General features: G+C 41.8%; 1 protein-coding gene across 7 annotated transcripts in view; it reads right to left on the reverse strand.

The window, feature by feature from the left end:
* The window catches only part of zmiz1a (zinc finger, MIZ-type containing 1a), a 200,665-nt gene that overhangs the window by 41,255 nt on the left and 136,345 nt on the right, over positions 1-23,065 (reverse strand). For 5 of the 7 annotated variants that reach the window (XM_060925958.1, XM_060925961.1, XM_060925960.1 and 2 more), the window contains one exon: positions 18,021-18,126. In XM_060925958.1, the coding sequence (XP_060781941.1) occupies positions 18,021-18,126 (106 nt within the window). Of the gene's footprint in view, positions 1-9,880; positions 10,346-10,549; positions 10,695-18,020; positions 18,127-23,065 lie in introns of those variants that run through there. The other 2 variants (XM_060925963.1, XM_060925962.1) reach the window with 2 other exon arrangements.

Here is a 23,065-nt window from a genome sequence, read left to right on the forward strand (position 1 = left end):
GACGTCAGCAGTCATTTTGTCCTTTTAAGATCCTTTGATCACTGTTCTCAATAACTGTTAGTGATCGACACGTAAGCGAGGCTCGTTAAGCCGTTGTTTTATAGCATTAAAACATATTGTTAACTTGACTGTGGACTTGATTACTTATTGTTTGTCTTGGGGGGAAGAGGAGCGCATGGCTCAGTGAATTTTTTTTTTTTGCGAAGACTCCGACTCGTTGTCACTAAAGGCAGGGGACATAAACTTAGTTGGTTATATGCGGAAGTTTGTAGTAAAAGGGTTCATTATAGCAGGGTTGCAGTGTACTATAACTGCTTTTTACAGTTTAGCTCTTCAATATACCAGATCTCCTTACTGGCTCCAAAACAACCTAGTTTCATGAAAAATTAATATATTATTCATAGATTAATATATTGTTCAATATTTAACCCCGCCGACAGTAGTCGGAGGGGTTATTATTTTCACCTGCGTCAGGCTACGTTTACATTAGACCGTATCTGTCTCGTTTTCTTCGCGGACGCACTGTCCGTTTACATTAAACCCCCTGGAAAAGCCAGGAAACGGGAATCCGCCAGCGTCCACGTATTCAATCCAGATCGTGTCAGCTCCGGTGCTGTGTAAACATTCAGAATACGCGAATACGCTGTGCTGAGCTCTAGCTGGCATCTCATTGGACAACGTCACTGTGACATCCACCTTCCTGATTCACTGGCGTTGGTCATGTGACGCGACTGCTGAAAAACGGCGCGGACTTCCGCCTTGTATCACCTTTCATGAAAGAGTATAAAAGTATGAAAATACTGCAAATACTGATGCAAATACTGCCCACTGTGTAGTTATGATTGTCTTTAGGCTTGCCATCCTTCCACTTGCAAGTGGTAAGTGATGTGCGCTGGGATCACACACACAGCGGCTCAGTCCCGAATCGTGGCTTGTGCACTTCACTCGCGCGCTGTGTGAGCTGCGCAGGGCCGGAGTGCGCACCCTCCAGAGGGCACTCACTGTTCAGGGCGGAGTGATTTGGAGCGCAGGATGCCTGCGGAGCCGAGCGTATCCGCGTATTGGTGTTGCTGTGTGCACGGCTAACGGTTTTAGTGTAAACACGAATCGTTTTAAGAACATTAATCTGATGATCCGCTGATTCGACGTAATGTAAACGTAGCCTCAGTCTGTGTGTGCGTGTCTGTCTGTCTGTCTGTCTGTGTGTCTGCAAGATATCTCAAGAACCAATGGATCGATTTGGACCAAATTTTGTACATGTGTTGCCAATCACCCAGGAAGGAAACCATTAAATTTTGGAGGTCAAAGGTCAAGGTCATGGCAGAACTTCGAAATTTTCGCCCAATGTATTTTAATAGGGAAAAGGCGGGGTTTGCACTCGTTAGAGTGTCCCTGTCTAGTTTATAATCCATTTATTTAAAAAAAGACTTATATTTCTTAGAACGGATATAAATTCATGCTTAATCAACTTTAATCAATTACAAAATATCATTTTTAGTGACCTAATTAAAGCAGGAGATTCAGCATCCTTTATTCATTACTGAGGCAAACTTAAGTGTTATAAATCATATTTGATATTGTTATTACCAGTTAACAGCTCATTTATTAGTCAACAAATTTTTACACATAAAATATATGTATTTGAGATTATATTGGTATCATAGTATTTGTAATTTTCTATAAGCCAAGAGGTGGCATCTCAGTGGTTAAGCCTTTGTGCTTGTGATCAGAAGCTTGTGAGTTCAAATCCCAGCCCTGCCAAGTGGCCACGGTTGGGTTCTTGAGCAAGATCCTTAAGCCTCAATTGCTCAGTTGTATCCTGTCTCAATTCCAAATCTGTTTAGATAAAAATGCCAGCCAAATTGAGCAAAATGAGCACTGAACTCGAATGAAGCGTGTGAGATTTCATACAGCTTAGCTTCTCAAGTACCCCTTATGTCTATTAGTGCTCACCTGTCTGCTGGCTTGGCCCATCATTTACACCTAGTACCAGTTAGCAGACTCCTTACAATCCACAGATACGAACAAAGAAAGCATCGTTTGGTAGTGTACAGACACTATCATAAAAAGACAGTAAAAATGTGCTCTGTTGACAGGAAAGTCCTCTGCTAGCTAATCAGAGAATTAGCTTTTCACATTTAATGTACATCAAAACAAAAAATAAACTCGACAAAGAGCAAAGCAAGGTTGCTGATAACTAACTTTTGCTTTATCTCATGACAAGCACTGGAGTCTCTCGCTTACTGTGTTAGCTGGTAAGAACTGATTCCCTCTGTATTAGCATTTGTGATATTTCTGAAAGTCTAGTAAGAGTACTCAATGGCCAGTAGTGTCTAAGAAAAATATTTCAGAGATTCAGATACTTGGATTCTTGTGCACTGCTGACCTGATCCCAAAATAATAAACCAACTTCATTTCATTTGCAGTGACAAGTAATCATATAATTATGGAACACCAGTTAGGCTTAAGCTCTCTGAAATATCATTATCATACAGCATGTCCTCAAAAATAATGCCGTTAACAGGAATGCCTGGTTTATCAACAAAATAACTATCGCCTGAATAGAAAAAGCAGTGCTCCAGTCTGGTGTTGTGACTAGTGTAGCGTAAATGATTGCTAGCTGCATCTGAGAGGTTACAATAACAGAAAAAAAGCACACACGGAGAGATTTGGCAGGATTGGCACATGTGCTAATTCCTACCTCAGCTATTTGGAACAAACTGTATTGAATTCGTGACGTTTTAGCCCCAAGAATATCCTGTATAGCTAAATGCTCATGCTGTGTGAATGGTCTGTGTAAGAGCTGATTGTATCACTGTCTACAAACAAGCTCCAGAAAAGCAGAGCTATTAACCGCACCTCACTGAGGAGGCAGTGTCACTTGTGAACAGCAGGATCCTTATTATAGAAAACCACAATACATTTCACCGTTTTGTCCGTTAAAATTCTCACACACAACACTCTGAGCATTAGGAAGAGTTAGCATATGTTTTTAGAGTACTAAAGACACCTTCAGTTCTGCACTGGACAAGTTACATTCTGTATGCTAATGCTAACTGGCTCTACAAATGACATTTGGTACACAGTAACAATAGCATGACAGTTTTCTGCCATGGTTCTTTCCTTTAAGTTTATTTAGTTCAGGCCCTTTTTAGCTATTATGGCCTTTTCATTATTAGAACAGAAGGTATTGTACTCAACTTCATTCATTCATTCATTTCACTGATAAATCCTAACACCTTTCTCAGTTGCATTTCAGTGTTAGCTTACTAAAATTAATCAATTAGCAGATTGTATTACTATCTACTATAAATACTAATACTTTCATATTTCTTTTATACACATTTACAGCGGGGAAAATAAGTATTGAACGCGTCAACATTTTTCTCAGTAAATACATTTCTGATGGGGCTATTGACATGAAATTTTCACCAGATGTCGGTAACAACCCAAGTAATTCACACATACAAAGAAATCAAAACATATATGTCCATAAATTAAGTGTAATAAAGTGAAATGACACAGGGAATAAGTATTGAACACGCTTACTGAAATGTATTTAATACTTAGTAGAAAAGCCTTTGTTGGTAATGACAGCTTCAAGACACCTCCTGTATGGAGAAACTAGTCAAGTCAAGTTTATTTCTATAGCGCTTTTAACAATAAACATTGTCGCAAAGCAGCTTTACAGAATTTGAATGACTTAAAACATGAGCTAATTTTATCCCTAATCTATCCCCAATGAGCGAGCCTGTGGCAACAGTGGCAAGGAAAAACTCCCTCAGACGACGTGAGGAAGACACCTCGAGAGGAACCAGACTCAAAAGGGAACCCATCCTCATTTGGGCAACAACAGACAACATGACTATAACATTAACAGTTTTAACATGAAGTCAGTTTCGTTGATGTTATAACTCTTCACTGATGGAAACTTGAGTGCAAAACTGTTCATGACTGCAGTCCTAAAGTTAGCAAGTCAACTGTAGTCCTCAGCCATAAAAGCATTATTGTAAGTGTCCAGAGCGTCTTCCAAGTGTGACTTTCAACTGTCCATCTTCCACAGGAGAAATGTGATGAGACTCCAACCAGACATAGGGCATCAGGATGGATCACGCAGGTCCGAGGAGCAGAAGAGGTCAGCATCTCGATCTCAAGATTGACATGTAACTCAGAGGGACAGATGGAAGGATGAAACTAATCGCATGCATTGCTCAGGTGTGATTTTGGCCCATTCTTCCACACAAACTGTCTTCAAACCTTGAAGGTTCCGAGGGCCTCTTCTATGAACTCTGGTCTTCAGTTCTTTCCATAGATTTTCAATTGGATTCAAGTTGGGTGATTGACTGGACCATTCTAGCAGCTTTATTTTCTTTCTCTGAAACCAATCGAGAGTTTCCTTGGCTGTTTGTTTGGGATCATTGTCTTGCTGAAATGTTCACCTTCATTTCATCTTCAGCATCCTGGTAGATGGCAGCAGATTCTTATCAAGAATGTCTCGGTACATTTCTCCATTCATCCTTCCTTCAATTATATGAAGCCTGCCAGTACTATATGCTGATAAACAGCCCCACACCATGATGTTCCCACCTCCAAACTTCACTGTTGGTATGGTGCTTTTGGGGTGATGTGCAGTGCCATTTCTCCTCCAAACATGGTGTGTGCTATGACATCCAAAGAGTTCAATTTTGGTCTCATCTGACCAGACAATATTCATCTCATTATCTCTAGCCGCTTTATCCTGTTCTACAGGGTCGCAGGCAAGCCGCAGGCAAGCCGGAGCCCATCCCAGCTGACCACGGGCAAAAGGTGGGGTACACCCTGGACAAGTCGCCAGGTCATCACAGGGCCGACACACAAACAACCATTCACACTCACATTCACACCTACGGTCAATTTAGAGTCACCAGTTAACCTAACCTGCATGTCTTTGGACTGTGGGGGAAACCGGAGCACCCGGAGGAAACCCACGCGGACACGGGGAGAACATGCAAACTCCGCACAGAAAGGCCTTCGCCGGCCACGGGGCTCGAACCCGGACCTTCTTGCTGTGAGGCGAGAGCGCTAACCATTACACCACCGTGCCGCCCACCAGACGATATTCTCCCAGTATTTCATAGGCTTGTCCAAATGTTGTGCAGCAAACTTGAAACGAGCTTCAACATGCTTTTTCTTCAGCAATGGAGTCTTGCGCGGTGAGCGTGTATAGAGGCCATGGTAGTTGAGTGCATTACTTATTGTGTTTTTTGAAATAACTGTACCTGCTAATTCAAGGTCTTTCTGAAGCTCTCCATGAGTGGTCCTTGGCTCTTGGACAACTCTTCAGATTATTCTTTCGATGCCTCTGTCAGAAATTTTGCAAGGAGCCACCTGGTCGTGGCCGGTTTATGGTGAAATGATGTTCTTTCCACTTCCGAATAATGGCCCCAATGGTGCTTACTGGAACATTCAGAAGTTTAGAAATACGGCTGTAACCAATGCCATCAGTACGTTGTGCAACAGTAAGGTTGAGAAGGTCTTGAGAGAGCCCTTTGCTTTTACCCATCATGAGATGCTTCTTGTGTAACACCTTGGTAATGAGAAACCTTTTTATAGGCCATCAATTAGGACTAAACCATCTGATATTAATTTGCACTGATGGGGGCAGGACTGCTTTCTAAATACTGACAGATTTCAGCTGGTTTCTTGGTTTTCTATGCCTTTTTGCACCTCCTTTTCTTCATGTGTTCAATACTTATTCCCTATGTCATTCCACTTTATTACACTTAATTTATGGACATATATGTTTTGATTTCTTTGTATGTGTGAATTACTTGGATTGTTACCGACATCGGGTGAAAATTTCATGTCAATAGCCCCATCAGAAATATATTTACTGAGAAAAATATTAAGGCGTTCAATACTTATTTTCCCCGCTGTATATTTAGGCAATTATCTGCATAATAATATGCATGCCTCTATAATCCAAGAGGGGTGACTGCCTTTTTCAAGAAAATAATGATTTGTTTTCTCAGAAGTCTTAAAAGTTCACTAAGCAATGTTCTGTGCAGGTAAGACAGTGTGAGTTATTCTCACTATCTCTCACTCCATATAGGAAAAGCAGTGTGGCTGGTTTATGACTGGTGCTTACCGTGTGTTTTAGTGTTCTGTAAATGAAAAAATAATATTTAACATCCCTTTTTTCATCTCCGTTAGGTGCTTTATCCTGACCAGAACTGTGGTGGAGTGAGGTTAATTTAAAACTATACTTTCTGTAGATGGACCCAAAGTCTTGAGCACACGACCAAAAATTGTCTGATTTTATCTGTTATTTATATATATATATATATATATATATATATATATATATAAATTTGATATTCATAATCTTTCAGATAAGATGACATTATGATAGTATTTACTGGAAGCAGTACTAATGATGATGATACATGATGTTTACGAAACTGATCATTAAGCAATAACAACAGCTAGAAACACATTACCAAATAAATGATATACAGTACCAGTCAAAAGTTTGGACACCCCTACTCATTCATACAACCCCGATTCCAAAAAAGTTGGGACAAAGTACAAATTGTAAATAAAAACGGAATGCAATGATGTGGAAGTTTCAAAATTCCATATTTTATTCAGAATAGAACATAGATAACATATCAAATGTTTAAACTGAGAAAATGTATCATTTAAAGAGAAAAATTAGGTGATTTTAAATTTCATGACAACAACACATCTCAAAAAAGTTGGGACAAGGCCATGTTTACCACTGTGAGATATCCCCTTTTCTCTTTACAACAGTCTGTAAACGTCTGGGGACTGAGGAGACAAGTTGCTCAAGTTTAGGGATAGGAATGTTAACTCATTCTTGTCTAATGTAGGATTTTAGTTGCTCAACTGTCTTAGGTCTTTTTTGTCGTATCTTCCGTTTTATGATGCGCCAAATGTTTTCTATGGGTGAAAGATCTGGACTGCAGGCTGGCCAGTTCAGTACCCGGACCCTTCTTCTACGCAGCCATGATGCTGTAATTGATGCAGTATGTGGTTTGGCATTGTCATGTTGGAAAATGCAAGGTCTTCCCTGAAAGAGACGTCGTCTGGATGGGAGCATATGTTGCTCTAGAACCTGGATATACCTTTCAGCATTGATGGTGTCTTTCCAGATGTGTAAGCTGCCCATGCCACACGCACTAATGCAACCCCATACCATCAGAGATGCAGGCTTCTGAACTGAGCGCTGATAACAACTTGGGTCGTCCTTCTCCTCTTTAGTCTGAATGACACGGCGTCCCTGATTTCCATAAAGAACTTCAAATTTTGATTCGTCTGACCACAGAACAGTTTTCCACTTTGCCACAGTCCATTTTAAATGAGCCTTGGCCCAGAGAAGACGTCTGCGCTTCTGGATCATGTTTCGATACGGCTTCTTCTTTGAACTATAGAGTTTTAGCTGGCAACGGCGGATGGCACGGTGAATTGTGTTCACAGATAATGTTCTCTGGAAATATTCCTGAGCCCATTTTGTGATTTCCAATACAGAAGCATGCCTGTATGTGATGCAGTGCCGCCTAAGGGCCCGAAGATCACGGGCACCCAGTATGGTTTTCCGGCCTTGACCCTTACGCACAGAGATTCTTCCAGATTCTTTGAATCTTTTGATGATATTATGCACTGTAAATGATGATATGTTCAAACTCTTTGCAATTTTACACTGTCGAACTCCTTTCTGATATTGCTCCACTATTTGTCGGCGCAGAATTAGGGGGATTGGTGATCCTCTTCCCATCTTTACTTCTGAGAGCCGCCGCCACTCCAAGATGCTCTTTTTATACCCAGTCATGTTAATGACCTATTGCCAATTGACCTAATGAGTTGCAATTTGGTCCTCCAGCTGTTCCTTTTTTGTACCTTTAACTTTTCCAGCCTCTTATTGCCCCTGTCCCAACTTTTTTGAGATGTGTTGCTGTCATGAAATTTCAAATGAGCCAATATTTTGCATGAAATTTCAAAATGTCTCACTTTCGACATTTGATATGTTGTCTATGTTCTATTGTGAATACAATATCAGTTTTTGAGATTTGTGAATTATTGCATTCCGTTTTTATTTACAATTTGTACTTTGTCCCAACTTTTTTGGAATCGGGGTTGTAGGTTTTCTGTATTTTGACTATTTTCTGCAGTGTAGAACAATACTGAATACATCAAAACTATGAAATAACATCTGGAACATATATGGAATTATGTGGTAAACAAAAAAAGTGTTAAAAAAGCAAAATATGTTTGATATTTTAGATTCTTCACAGTAGCCAGCGTTTCCCTTGATGACGCTTTGAACACTCCTGGCATTATCTTAACCAGCTTCATGAGGTAGTCACCTAGAATGCTTTTCAATTAACAGGTGCCTCGTCAAAAGTTAATTAGTGCAAATTCTTGCCTTCTTAATGTGTTTGAGATCAAACAGTAAATAGTAAGTAATAAAAATACAGTAAATAGCCCTTTTCAACAACTGTAGTAATCCATATTACGTCAATAAAACGACATCCATCATTACTTTAAGACATAAAGTGTCGTTTAATTCATAAAAATAAAGGAAAAAACACTGAATTAGAAGGTGTGTCCAAAGTTTTGACTGGTACTGTACATGGGGTCTGAACAGTTTTACAACACAGTATGTGCACATGTTCGGATAGATATATGATTTCTCATACGAAATTGGTAAAATGCCTTTATTTTATATAATGATTCAAGTACGAAGCATCATTGATCCTACTCTCTATGACGGAGATAATAACACATCGTGTCAGCACTGCTTTCGCACCAACAGAACAACAAAGGAGACATTCGCCAGTCTGAACTACAATAACAGAGTTGCTGGAGCTCAAACTGGGAGGAGAGAAAACTGGACGCAGGCCATGGTCATGGCTGGCCTCCTCCCTCTCCGCTACAAATCTAACCTTCAGGATGCATTTTGAAGAGTTCAGAACTCCCTATATTCATTTTCTGCTGCATTCACAGTTTAACTCCGATATACAGTTTCTGATATAAACATCATTCTGTTATATTGCGTTTTCCCAAACACAATAACAAACTGATCAGCAAATATAACCACCCCATGCCTTTTCATTTCACTCGTGGCAAAACATCTGTTACTTCAACTTTCGCCCCTACAAGGTAAAGTGAGAAATACAGGAAGTCTCCCATACTCAGAGCAGCTCCAGTGGCAGGGGGTGTAACAAGTAATTTTCTGGTACATATTGAAAAATAAGGGCTGCAAAACCACATTTCCAACATACAAACGGAACACGTGCTCTACATATTAGTTCCAAACAAATGCTAAGTGCAAAGAAAAGCTGCCTTCAGATATTTGCTTCCTCAAAGATAACTTGCTCTTTGGTAGTGAGATGACCACACATCCGCTACGCTACACAGTGCAGTTGGGCTCTAAGAGCGTCCCGAGCTGCTCTGTGTAATTGGGCGAGCAGTTGGAGCCGAGCTGTCGCATGGCTCATGTCAAACGGCTAAAGGACTGCCAAAAAAAACAGCCTCAAGTAGGTCAGCTCTTCTATGAGAAATAATCAAGCCCATTCAGACCTTCTCCCTCAGTGTGCGAGTAGGAAGTGGGTCAAATGTAGTCAGCTGTTACAGCTCTATCACTCTCAGCACTGGAAGCTCCAGTCACGCTTTACAACTCGGTTTCCATTAGTTAAAGGCACAGTGGGGAAACCCTCTGGAGCCCCATGGAGGCTAAACTCATACCAGCAGCTTGATGCAGATACAGTACCACTCTGGAGCCCGCCCACACACACACACACCCAAGCACATACACACACAAACAGACACACCTCTGTCTCCAGACATTACTGATACACTCAACTACAAACAGACTTACCGATGGCCAAGCTTTGTCTCTGCACGTCTCAGCCCATTCTCCTCACAGCGCTGGGAAACGGGACTCAAGCGGTTGGAAAACAACTCCAAAAAAATCTTCAAGCTTTCTGATCTCTTCCCTGTTCTTCCCTCCCTGTTTGCCTCTCTGTCTCTCCCCCGCTCCTCTCTCTTTCACTCAGTCTGTCTGTTTCTCAGGGCACCATGACTCTGTTTTCTCTCTTCTTTCGTCTGTCCAGTGACTGCACGATACACATCAATTATTCAGAAGCGGTCTCTGGATTTCCACGGCAAAGCCAATCACAGATGGAGCTGTGTGTTAATGGGCTCCTGCTGTACCTGCCACCGGCTCCTTCATGCTCCGAGACACTGGGCCACAGGGAATCAGGTTAAGCTCTTCAAAACTTCACACAGCACACACACACCCATACACACTGGTGTCTGGTGCACACAACTCTCCACTTTCCAACACACACACACACGAGAGAGAGAGAAAGAGAGAGACACTGCTGGGAGAGTGACCGCATGCCTGTAAAGCATCTGCAGTGCAAAGCCACAAATGAACAGGAAGCTCTCTCTGGTTTCAAAGGGGTTAAAAGGAAGCAAAAGAAAAAAAGAGAGTGCAAAAGAGTGAAACAGAGAGAGAGATAGAATGAAGTAAATCCTTTCTCACCTTGACTGTACGGTGTAACTGATGTCCCCAGTCTCTCTCTGTCTAGTGATCCATTGCACCTTTGCCTAATGTCCCCATCACATCAAGATGGATGGACAGACACACACATGAGCACAGACACACACATACACACGCTCGCATACACATGCACGGCGTGCCACTTTGCCCCGAAGGGAGCAAGAGGGAAATATGCAGGCGGCTCACATTTCAGACTTGCAAAGGGGGATGGTGCCTAACGTGGCAGACAGTCTGTGTCTTGGCCCATAGCCAAAGCATCACAAGAGAGAGCGATGGGAAAAAAATCCCAAACAACAAGCTTGAATCAATCCAGTCAAAGCTGTGTTTGAAAAAAGTGATTACTGCTACCAAAGCAGGGGAATCCTCCCTATTGGTGAAGTTAATCGGTGCGACTTTACGTGGGTTTGTCTGACACTAGTGACATCAAATTACGCTGATTAATTTAGTCCAAGGCTGATGGATGGCCCAACTGAACCATCTTACCCACACTATCGGAGAGGGTGGCGGTGATGGGAAAATTGTTAGTTTTTAATTCCCCTGATGATGAGGGCTGATTATAACCACCTAAAATGTTCAAAATTAGAAACAGATCCTGCTTTTTCCCAGGCTGTCAAAGATGAGTCTCCATTAATTAATGAATAAAGAGTTGTTGAATTAGTGTAGAATTAGTGTTGCGTCGCTGGTAGCTTTAACTTGACACAGCTAAAACCCGAGCACATTATTCATGCTTATCACTGTCATCCAATTAAAAATGAATCATCTGTTCAGACATTATATATTAAAGCATCAGGTCCGGCGTGACCTCGCAGACTGAGACCCAGAATGAGTCCTTCGATATTATATTTCTGCAGGGTGAAAGAAGCGATAGAAACGCAAGGACATGTCAGGGCTGCAGGCTACATTAAAGAGGTGAGGAGATGAAGCTGGCTCAGACAGGAAATTGAGCTTCCTCTCACTCTTACTGCAAATGCAATGAGTCATAATGTAGCAGGTCTCCAACAATACAGTCACCACTTCTCACGCATCTGGGTGGATGCAAAATAAGCCTTCAAAGCCCAAACAAATTCAGATGAACTTTTGCGATTTCACTAAAACTCCGAAATGCTGACAGTTTCCCAGCAAGTACAACATAAGGACTGAACTGCAGTTTAACTGTTGCTGAGCGATTTCATCAGCTGGACAGAGCACAGAACATGTCAAAACAGTGGCCTCGTTAGAGGCAAAAACCAGTCCTGTTCATTATTTCAGCCTGCCTTCTCCCCACCGCAGGGGTTGATTACATTACTAACACAAGAGCTTCTGGCTTACTAATTACACATCATTAGAGGTAAAGCTCCACACAGAGAAACCGAGGCAGTGGATTTCTGATCGCTGGGTGGTGAACTGAATAAAAAAAGGGAGAAAGAATGGTTTGTGGCGAATGTGTGCTGCAGGGAGAGCCCTGGGCTTGGGTTTCCTGTGTATTTGCACTCGCATCAGCTCTGTAAACTGTGTGTGGATATGACATGTAAAATACAGCAGGGCCAAGGAAAGTGATCCGTCACCGGCAACATGGCAGATTGGGTGCTCTCTTGACGCTGCCTTCCAGTTGTGCTGATTTACAACATGCTAACAGAATTCTTATGCAGAGTAGCGACATTCTTTACATTCGCACTCCAGGAGGATGGCGGTAGTTACACCTCGCTGCTGCAGCTTCGGAGCCGCTTTCACTTCCACCATCATCCAGTCATTCATTCAAAACATTAAAAAGCTCATCACTGTGTCTTCTTGAGCAATCAGCTCTGTCTAACAAGGCTATTCTTACTCTAACTTACACAAACAAATGTGATTAAGGGGTAAAAAGCTCCAGCGTGGTGCAAGTTTTGTGCTGCTGAAATGAGAAGTGAGAAGCATCGCTCAAGGAGACGGCTGAGTGCATTAACATGGCAGCTCACGCTTTGCAACAGAGGGCGCCGAAAATTAAGAGATGGATGATTTTTCACCGAGCTGCTGTAAGGAGTCAGGGTGCATGCTGGATGCTATCAATCTTTGTCCCTCTCTTTGGGTGTTAAGCTGTCATTTAGAAACCCAAAAGCCACCGGAGCACCACAGCACCTCTCAAAACTCAACAGTTGATGACTTTTGGATGGCATTGTAGTCCTGAAAATGATCAAATATAGTGGCATAAACAAGAGGGTGATTCCACGACTGAGGAGCCATTTGTGTCCGACTGATATTTGATTTACAAATCTGTATGTAAATTAAAGGTAGCAGGCATTTTAAACACAGGTAAAGTGTACGATGAATAAATTTCAGATAAATACCTTAAATCGTAAACAAAACATACATACAGCACACTACATAATTACACTTTACCTTGATATATAATCAGTAAAATGCCTCAAAAAACCTTATAATTTTTGCAATAATGTGTGAACACGTTTAACATCTCATGTTTGAAACATCCTTTTCCATGAGCCATCCATTATAAATGATGAAAAATGTACACTTTGGTTCTGACAACATTCTCTCAGCCCTGCTACATGAACACGTTCAACCCTGGGAAACAATTAAATAACATCGGCTGGCTTTTTTCCATGGTATATCAGATATATTCTATTCAGCTGGCATGATACTGAATGAGTCCAACACAAGTTCAATATCATGCTAGCTGAATGAAATATATTTGATATACGATGAAAAAAGCCAGCCAATATCATTATTATTATTATTATACATACATACACACTCTCTTTTCCAGTTTTTCTATGTCCGTTGGTATGTTTTTCTTTTGTAAACAGAGGAGAACTGTCAGGGCCTTCTAGGCCTTCAGAGGAGGCCCAAACATATCAGCATTTCAAATGTTATATTTAATTTCTTTCATAATTTCATTATAATTATTCTCTTCTAATTCTAATTTGGCCTCATTTTCTATCAAATTTGCTTCAGAAATGAAAGGGTTACTGTCCTGAAAACATTAAAATAGAGTTATTCGATTAGATTTTTTTGTTTGTTGTCTCTAGGCTAAGAAGAGTTTAGAGCTGGCTCAGTCACTGGTTAGAACTTCACTGCCGGGACAGAAGGCCATGGCAGTGTATGTTTATATAGGAAGTGACAGATGAATTAACCAATCAGATTTTGATTTATTGTGGGAGGGACCAAAAATGTATCGGCCTCAGCATTCTCAAAGGCCAACACTAGCTTACCCGCGAGTGGGTGCCGTCAGCGCGGCAGTGAAGTCACTTTCCAGCCGGTGTAGCGTTCATCAGTAGTGTTTGCGAATGCTAATAAAGCGGTCAAGCCAGTGCTATCGAGAGCGAGTAGCACAGGCTAACAACCGAGAAACTAAGATTTCTGTCTCCAGACTCTTCGTCCACACATGCTCGCTACAGTATTTTTCACTCATACTCATATTCATTTCCTTGTGTAATTTACTTAGTTGCTTTTAAAATCAACATCGACAACAACACACAACGGAGCGACCTGGCAGCCTGCCGCTAATCCCTTGCAAATTACTTTGCCCTGTTGCTGTTTTGTTGTGTCTGGCTAAATTTTGACTGAGCTGAAGTCCCAGCTCGAATAGCAACGGTTCGCCACTGCTTGTAAATATGCGTAAAGAATATCTAATGAAGTTTTAGTAGCCTTTCAGGTGTTCAACGCGTCTTTCTCTTTCCCGGCGAGCTAAGAAATGCTTCTGCACATGTGCAGCAGAAAACTCTCTCATCGAATATTCGCATCAGCTCCGACATGTGACGACTTTTTGTCTTGAAACCATGCAATACTGTAAACCATATTCAATGTTCATTCTCCACTGGGCAGAATGACATAATACACGTAGGATAACCGATATGCTAACGATGTTGCATGCTGTCGAACCAAATGAATGAAACCTGCTAGAAGGGAATAGAATACATGTTTTTATTCCATCGAAAAAGTGTCCTGTATGTCTAATAATTTGGAATGTTCCACAAGTCACATGTTCAACAAGAAGCTGCATTATCTGAACTTCTGAAAGATCATGGGAAGAAGAAACGTTAGCTTGAAAGTAAACAACTGATGGAAATATATTAAGTAAATCATACTGTAAGCACAGATGCTAGTTACGGTATCCAGATGATGTGCCTCTGCTAATTCAATGGGGGGGAAAAAAAATCAGTCCTGTTACTTTCAACACTGTTACTCCTTTAAGAGCAGAACGCAGCCATTGTCAGCAAAGAAATCTAAAAAATGAGAGATGTTGCTTAATACGGATCAACATATTTTCAATGTTTTCTCAGATTCCGTGTTAACAAATGGGCTAAATGGCAACCTGGTCATGGACTCCCATGGAAACAAATAAGTAAACAGAGCAAACAGTGCAAAATCCACAGAGTTATGAATGTTAATACATCACACTTTCCTTTTAGAAAGCATTCAGTCCCTTTTTAAAATGTTTTAAAAATATCAAGGCAACTCAACGTACGATGCAGATGAAGCGAAGCCACAGAGGAGCCGCTGTGTTCCGAACACTTAAAGTACACTTTGGAAAAGACAGCAAAGCATTGTTGTGTATCCAGTCGTAACTGTCTTGTGTGCCACTTGCTAAAACTAATCAAAAGGCACGTAAAAAAAAAAAAAAACCACACTCGACCAGGAGCGCACCTTGCAATTAGTCTGTCGCAACATCTCAAGAAGAACAATGGAGTGCTATCTTTGCTCTTGCATGCAAGCAAAAACGGGTCTTATGGAGATGAAATTGGTAGAGAAAAGTGTAAACAATAGCAGGTCGTCTGAATAGGGGTGTGTGAATGAGAGACACGTCCTGCCAGACAAACACATTAGCTGTCACTCGCTATGCTAATGTACTTTCTATTAAATGTCAACATGACATGCTCTAAGGGAAGAACAAGCTGTTGATCTAAGACAGCTGACTGCTACCACTGACAGCACAATGTTCAAATAAAAAAAAAAGATGACAACGGTGGTAAAATATGTACATTTTAATGATATAAATGTGCTCAGATGAGTGAAATAATGAATCATTTCATTGGTTTGTATTTCAGGATAATTCTGATGTGTTCACATAAAAGCCTCGGAGTTCTGCGAGTGTTCAGCAAAACAGACAAAAGGGCTGCTGCTGGATGTTAGACAAAATAATTATCTTATTGCCCTGTCAGTGGGGCGCCCACCAAAGCCGGGGTAAGGAGTCTGTCTGTAGCATGTAAGCAGATCAGCTCCGAATCCAGACACACACGCGCACACACACTGTGGACAGATCACTCCAGCAATCACAGATTAATACATGAGGCTAATCCTACTGATAGAGAGGTCAGCGTTCTGTTCAACCTGTCCCTGACAAAACACTCCTCTCTCTCTCCCCACACACACACACACACACACACACACACACACACACACACACACACACACACAGCCCTAAAGATCAGTTATTGACAGGAAATGGCAGGCTTGTACACTTTGCATGAATCACATCACTGATCCCTCTTTTCAGTCTGATCAAACTGTCAAGCAAAAGTCCAGAGTATTTTTCAGACACCTGTGACGTACTACCTCTGATATCTCGGTGAGCGTTAAAATGACAAAATGACAAAGATCATCTGAGAACGCAGGATAACATCACTGTCAATAAAATTCTGATCGGCGTACAGTGAATGACGGACGCCAGAGATTAACTCAGTGAAAGACAAATAGAGTGCAACAGTAATTCTACAAAGTGTTGACTGGAAGCTTTCGAATTAGGTTAATTATGGACAGTTACGGTCTTGTCATCTGTAGTGTGTGTAGAGTGTGTTCGTACAGGCTGGGGATCTTTGGCTGACTGTGCATTGATCGAGCAGCATGGCTCGGTGCTTGAGTGTGTGGTGTCGGGTGGCTGTCCGTCTGTCGCCATCCTGCCTGTCACTGGCCTTTTTGCTTGAGCTGCGCTTTCCTACCACAACCCACCGTGCGCTGTGTACCTGTGTGTGTATGTTTGTATGTAAATATATGTATGAGAAGTAAATAAATAAATAAATAAATAGGAAGACAGGCATGGAGACGAGGAGAGAATGAGGATGTGAGCATAGGGAAGGATGTTAAGGCCAGGCGGGGCGAGCGTTTATGGCCGCTGTGTGCTGTCGTCTCCCTGTCTGGGGCAGCAGACGCCCTTGTGACAGGGCCAAGATGGATGCCTGTACCATGAGAGTGGGGAAGCTCCAGTCATATCTTCTTCCCTCCCTTCCTTCAGCAAGCATGCTTCCAAATGCACCCACTGCTAAGAGGACACAAAGGATCCTAACAACTCCACCAGTCGCCACATAGCTCCTCTCAGTTTTATGAGGCACGTGAGTGCAATCCACGTCAATAAATGTCAAATATTATCTCCCTTTATACTCAGTGCTGGTTAGTATCTACAGAAGAGAACCAGTCAGTCTTTTTGGGAGGCTCCCAACATCCGGCAATCCTGGTAATCTGTACTCCTCTCAAACATCTGTTTATCTTCATTCCCCACAGCTTGCCATGTCAGGCCTTCTCCGAATGAAGTACACACACACTTCAACCTGAGCGCTCTCTCTCGCCATCTATCTGTGTTTTGCTGATGCCTGTTCGTAGCTCACTTTGATAAATGGACAAGAACAGGACACTTCAGGAGAAGTGCTGGGCTTTGGCTGAGCAGGTCGGGACTTCAAACAGGGCCAATTAGAAACGAACACTACTCTCGAGCAATGGGCTTTTTTTAATGGCATTTTGACAAATTAGGCATTTCTGGTGATATGCAAGTGGTGAAGGAGTCACCAGGAGAAAGCAGCACCTTTTCATAACTGATCAGCTGCCCTGGCGTTTTTATCCACACAACCAGCTCAAGGTCATACATGTGGGGTGAACATTTATATCAGAGTTAATTTAAGCCTGTCCTTCTTCATAACATGTGGAAGTTATTCCGACTTTAACAGCAGTGTTGGAATGGAAGCGGTTGTCGGCTTTTTCAAGCACTTAATTACTTACTTTCCACTGGAACTGAAAGTAAAACCTTATGTTTTGTCTCGTCGTGCAACTGGCAAATATCAAGTTGAAGAAAGGCTGACCACTATTTAGCCAAATTCAGCTTTTCTGACCGCATCAAATAGACCTGTATGGCTAATAGTTTGCCTGGATGAAGTTTTAAAGGTGACTTAATAGAAAAGGAAGCTATAGTTAAAAACTATCAAAAAATATACGAAACGATTTCGCCGGATTTCGTCCACGACTGACACAACTGAGCCTAAAGTGTGCGAGCAAGTGACTGAGTGAACTGAGCGAGTGGTTTCCAAGAAAGGCTCTGAATCTGAAATGGGATACAGCATGCACAGACATGTCTCCTGTTTGTACAAGGTTGTGATGTATAAAATGTAGCCTGCATTTAAAAATGGACATAGTGCAGGACATCCAGCCTGACGTAAAAGAGAGAAAGAGAAAGTTGGCAGGGCATAAAAATTGTGAGCGGAAAAGGCCTCACCTGCTGACTTTGGGGTGAACTTGTCCCGGTTGGCTGCACACACAGCCAGGAGCCGGTAGCCCAGGTCCAAGTCAAAACCCTGCTGTGCGGCAACACGGCTCACCACCTGTAGGGACAGACCAGGAGTGTGTTAAAACATGTTTCTGTGTCAGTGCCGGTGCATGTGAAGAAACACTTCTTCTGTGCTTTGCAGAGAAACTCACAAACAAAGCCTCCTAAAACTCTCTGCACTAGGGGATACAAACTGAACTCGTTTCTTAGGACTGGGACTGTTCAATTTACATAAATCTATAGAAGATTTGCGCAACTGTGCGTCCTTAAAATTCCACATCAAACCCTCGTGAGAACAGATTAAACCAGGAGTGTGTTAGGACTACACCCTTCACCCTGCTTATCTCATCCTCTTACACAAAATATCTCTCGAAAATAACTCAGAGTGGAACAATTTCTCCTATTCCCCATTCAAACACATGAAATATTTACCATATCTGTTTGCATGAATAATACATAGCAAAGGGAAACAGCCACCTCCACTGATGTGGCTCAGTGTTAAAGCTGTATTGGTTATTTTCTCAGTGGAGGACGGATGCGTTTTCCCTGGAGATGTGCCTCTTTGTTCTCTCACTCACCTGAGCCGGAACTTGGCCCAATAAATGCAACTTTAATCAATCAATCAATCAATCAATCAATCAATCAATTTCAGTGTAAATCTGTCCTGAACAAGGCCAAAAGGTAGTGTGTAATATGAAAGATACAGTGTTGGAAATAATTCTGCCTACACATCAGGGTTCAGTCTCATCTCATCTCATTATCTCTAGCCGCTTTATCCTTCTACAGGGTCGCAGGCAAGCTGGAGCCTATCCCAGCTGACTACGGGCGAAAGGCGGGGTACACCCTGGACAAGTCGCCAGGTCATCACAGGGCTGACACATAGACACAGACAACCATTCACACCTACGGTCAATTTAGAGTCACCAGTTAGCCTAACCTGCATGTCTTTGGACTGTGGGGGAAACCGGAGCACCCGGAGGAAACCCACGCGGACACGGGGAGAACATGCAAACTCCACACAGAAAGGCCCTCGCCGGCCCCGGGGCTCGAACCCAGGACCTTCTTGCTGTGAGGCGACAGCGCTAACCACTACACCACCGTGCCGCCCTCAGGGCTCAGTCAAACAAAAGAACTCTTCGCAGAGCATTAAAGGACACTTCTGTCGTTTACTGTAACAGTGCAGAGCCCTGGATTACTGCAGTTAAAGCTCCTCTGCTTAAAACAAACATTGATGTTTCTTCACAAAAACGCTGAAGTGATCATGCAGAAAAACAAACCAAGTCCAGAGAAAACACAGAAAGCCAACGTGGCACTGATGAACAGCATTCCGTTATCTTTACCGTCAGCTCCAAGATGTCGAAGACCACTGCTCACAAACAGCACATCATACACCGCTGTCTCAGCTACACAGCTGAATAAAATCACTTATTAGCACTAATTAATTTTCTCAACTAACCTTCTGATACATGGATTCATTTAAGTGTTTGACTATCAAAAAAAATAATAATAAAAATCAGGTTTCACAAACCAAATGACAGCCTAACCTGGAAAGACAGCTTTTCATTCATGGTTTAATAATCAAATAATTCAGTGGTGACAGGACTCGGAGATCTGATGAACAGCATCTCTTATAATGAAAATCCAGAGACATTTTTTATCCTGTAGTTTGCAGGGTTTTTGACAGCAGAAATGTCTAGTTTCTGCCAAACTTTAATTTCCCTTCTGCAACTTGCATCTGCCAAGAGTACAGGACCAGGCACGGCGCCACGCAGGCTAGCACAGATTCGAGCGGGCTTTAAAAATGTTCTCTCTCATAAGCCTTCGCTTTATAATCTCTGTTCTCAGAAAGCTGGCTCAAAAATTATACAATTTACCAGTAACATTTCAGGTCACTGAACCAGGCTGATCCGAGTTTACAGATTCATCATGCAACAAGAATATGAGGGAAGCAAAACAACGACAAGAACAGTTGAGGATCAGTAGGAAAAAAAGCCGCAAAAATATAAACACCCAGGATATTTACTTTGAGTTAGCAGCAGTTGTTCCATTTACAATCAATCTTATTTTACATGAATAAAGAGTATTCTGAACGATATTGACGGAAACAGACTAGGGTTAATCCAGTGACCGGTAATTTACTGTTATGTAAATCTGACATTTGAAACGGTTCGGTATCATTTCACAAATTTCAGTAGTTAACATGACTGCATTTCACCGCTTTTTTCACTATACTTTGAAATGCACCTTATAGACTGCCTAAAGTGATGCGTTGTTACGCACACATCGCTTTAGGCAGTCTATAAGCTCATCCAATTTGCACTACTGTTTATAATTGCACTAGCCATACCCACAGACTTTTATCTGTTAGGTGCCTATGTCACTTTATTGTTCTGATGTCAATATCAGGGACTTTTATATTTATCTTATACATGTCTTTTATATATTTTATATATCTCGTAATAATCTTTACGATTAGTGTGTATTAGTCCTATATTTTCGCTTAGTGTTTATTTAATGTTTAATGTTTATTGCTGCATCGTAGGTTTGAGAGTAATGCAATTTCAATCTTCTGTATGTCCTGTACATATTGAAGTATTGACAATAAAGTAAACTTTGACTTTGAAGAGTTCACTCTTTTGCCGCCCTTTAAGGTTCTTTTCGCCAACCTTTAACTAAACCAGCGTGGTACACAGGCGTGGTACAAGTCTAATAGTGAAGAGCTCTCCTTCTGACCAGTGACCTGCCATACCGCCTCGAGTTATCTGACTAAGTTTGGGAAGATGCTATGGATTCAGCAACTGCTGAACAAACTAGTGACATGAGATTTCTGAAAAAAACAAGGCTCTCTGGGCGAGATATGGTGATATTTTGCTTTTAGGGCAAGTGGCAGTGGAGAAGTGGAGTCCCCTTCTATGTCTCTGCAAATGGTGTCTCAGGTCATGTGAGGTGGGAGGAGACAATACATCTAACCTGCTGAAACATTTGATACACTACATCCTAATTTGTACAAAGAATTCCAGGAATGGAAAGTGTGCGTGATGATCACATAAATAAAATGAAAATAAGATTTTAGCAATCATAGGTACTGAACTGTGTCCATGGTTAGCTTATTCACAATATTGTATTTCCCATCCTGAATCCAGCTGCTTGTAATGCAAGTTTAGCCGGCCTGACATTACATGAGACTAACTGGCAGACAGCCACTGTGATGATGGCACTAAGGCTGACGTTTGTCTTCTCAGGCTCCATCTACATTAATACATTTTAGTTTTAAAATGCATCACTTTTGCTATGTTTACACCAGTGTCCAAACTACTCCAGAGTTTCTGAGCCTCTAAAACGGAGACTTTTGAAAACGCGGCTGACCACGTCCATCCATCATCTGTAGCTGCTTATCCTGTTTTACAGGGTCGCAGGCAAGCTGGAGCCTATCCCAGCTGACTATGGGCGAGAGGCGGGGTACACCCTGGACAAGTCACCAGATCATCGCAGGGCTGACACAGAGACAAACAACCATTCACACTCACATTCACACCTACGGTCAATTTAGAGCCACCAGTTAACCTAACCTGCATGTCTTTGGACTGTGGGGGAAACCGGAGCACCCGGAGGAAACCCACGCGGACACAGGGAGAACATGCAAACTCCACACAGAAAGGCCCTCGCCAGCCACTGAACTCGAACCCAAGACCTTCTTGCTGTGAGGCGACAGTGCTAACCGCTACACCACCATGCCGCCGCTGACCACCTTTTAGCTTGAAAACTCCAGTGTAGTGTTTTAGTGTAAACTGGCAAAAATGGAGATGTTTGGAAACAATGACACAAACACCCATGTTCACTTCCTGATTGGGTCTCATCAGTCACGATGTATCCTTCCCTGATTCGTCATGCTCCTATCACGTGACCCTTTACTGGAAGAAAACAAATGACATCAGCTGTTTACACCAACACATCGTGTTGTAATCAAGACCACCTAAACCGAGACCAAGTCATGACCGAGACCAGAGTGTACTGAGACCAAGACAAGACCAAGACTCTGAGGGGTTGAGACCAAGTCGAAACCAAGACCAAAGCAGGGTGAGATTGAGTCAAGACCAGGACCAGACCAGTGTGTGTCAGCCGTTAACAGGAACGACAATTTCAAATTTGCAGTGAGTCACGTTACTGGTTGCATTTGAAGCAGGAAGTTTTACATCCAATCTCAGTCATGATGTTAGCAAATAAATCAGACCATGCATAAGCAATTTAGTGATATTCCCACAATGCGGTCTTGACCAGTCTTGAAATATAATCCTGAGACTCTCTGTCCAAGACTGAGTAAAAATGCAGTTGACTCCAAGACGAGACCAAGACCTTCAAAAAGTGGTCTTGAGACCGGTCTCAAGGACTACAACACTACCAACACATGGATGTCCAGTGAATAATAGTCATGTGATATGCTTTTCAGCTGTGTTAGCATGGACAGAGATTATTTCTGATACAGAGCTAAAACTCTTGGTTGGAAGGAGATCATTTTCATTTTAAAATGCTGTTTTAATTAGTGCAGATGTAGCCTTAGCCTACTTAGCAGTCTACCCCTTCATGAATTCATGAAAGAAATAATAAAGGGTCTATAGAAATAACCTCAGTCAGACGTTTTTAAAAGTAGCCTACTTATAAATTCTTCTTTCTACACCTGTCATAGACAGAATCAGGAAGTCAATGTTTTCATTCATTTAATGCAGTGTTTAACAATATAACATTTGATGTACATTAATTTCATCAGTTTGTATGAATATCTATCTATCCAAAGGTGGACAGTAACAAAGTACATTTACTTGAGTACTGTACTTAAGTACACTTTTTGAGTATCTGTACTTTAATTGAGTATTATTTGTTTTGGAAACTTATGACTTTAACTTCACTACATTTGAAAGGCAAATATAGTACTTTTTACTCCACTACATTTCTATCAAGGTCCTCGTTACTCATTACTATGAAGCAGCTTTGAACGT

This window comes from Neoarius graeffei, chromosome 7 (genome assembly GCF_027579695.1).
Source record: "Neoarius graeffei isolate fNeoGra1 chromosome 7, fNeoGra1.pri, whole genome shotgun sequence".
NCBI lineage: Eukaryota > Metazoa > Chordata > Actinopteri > Siluriformes > Ariidae > Neoarius > Neoarius graeffei.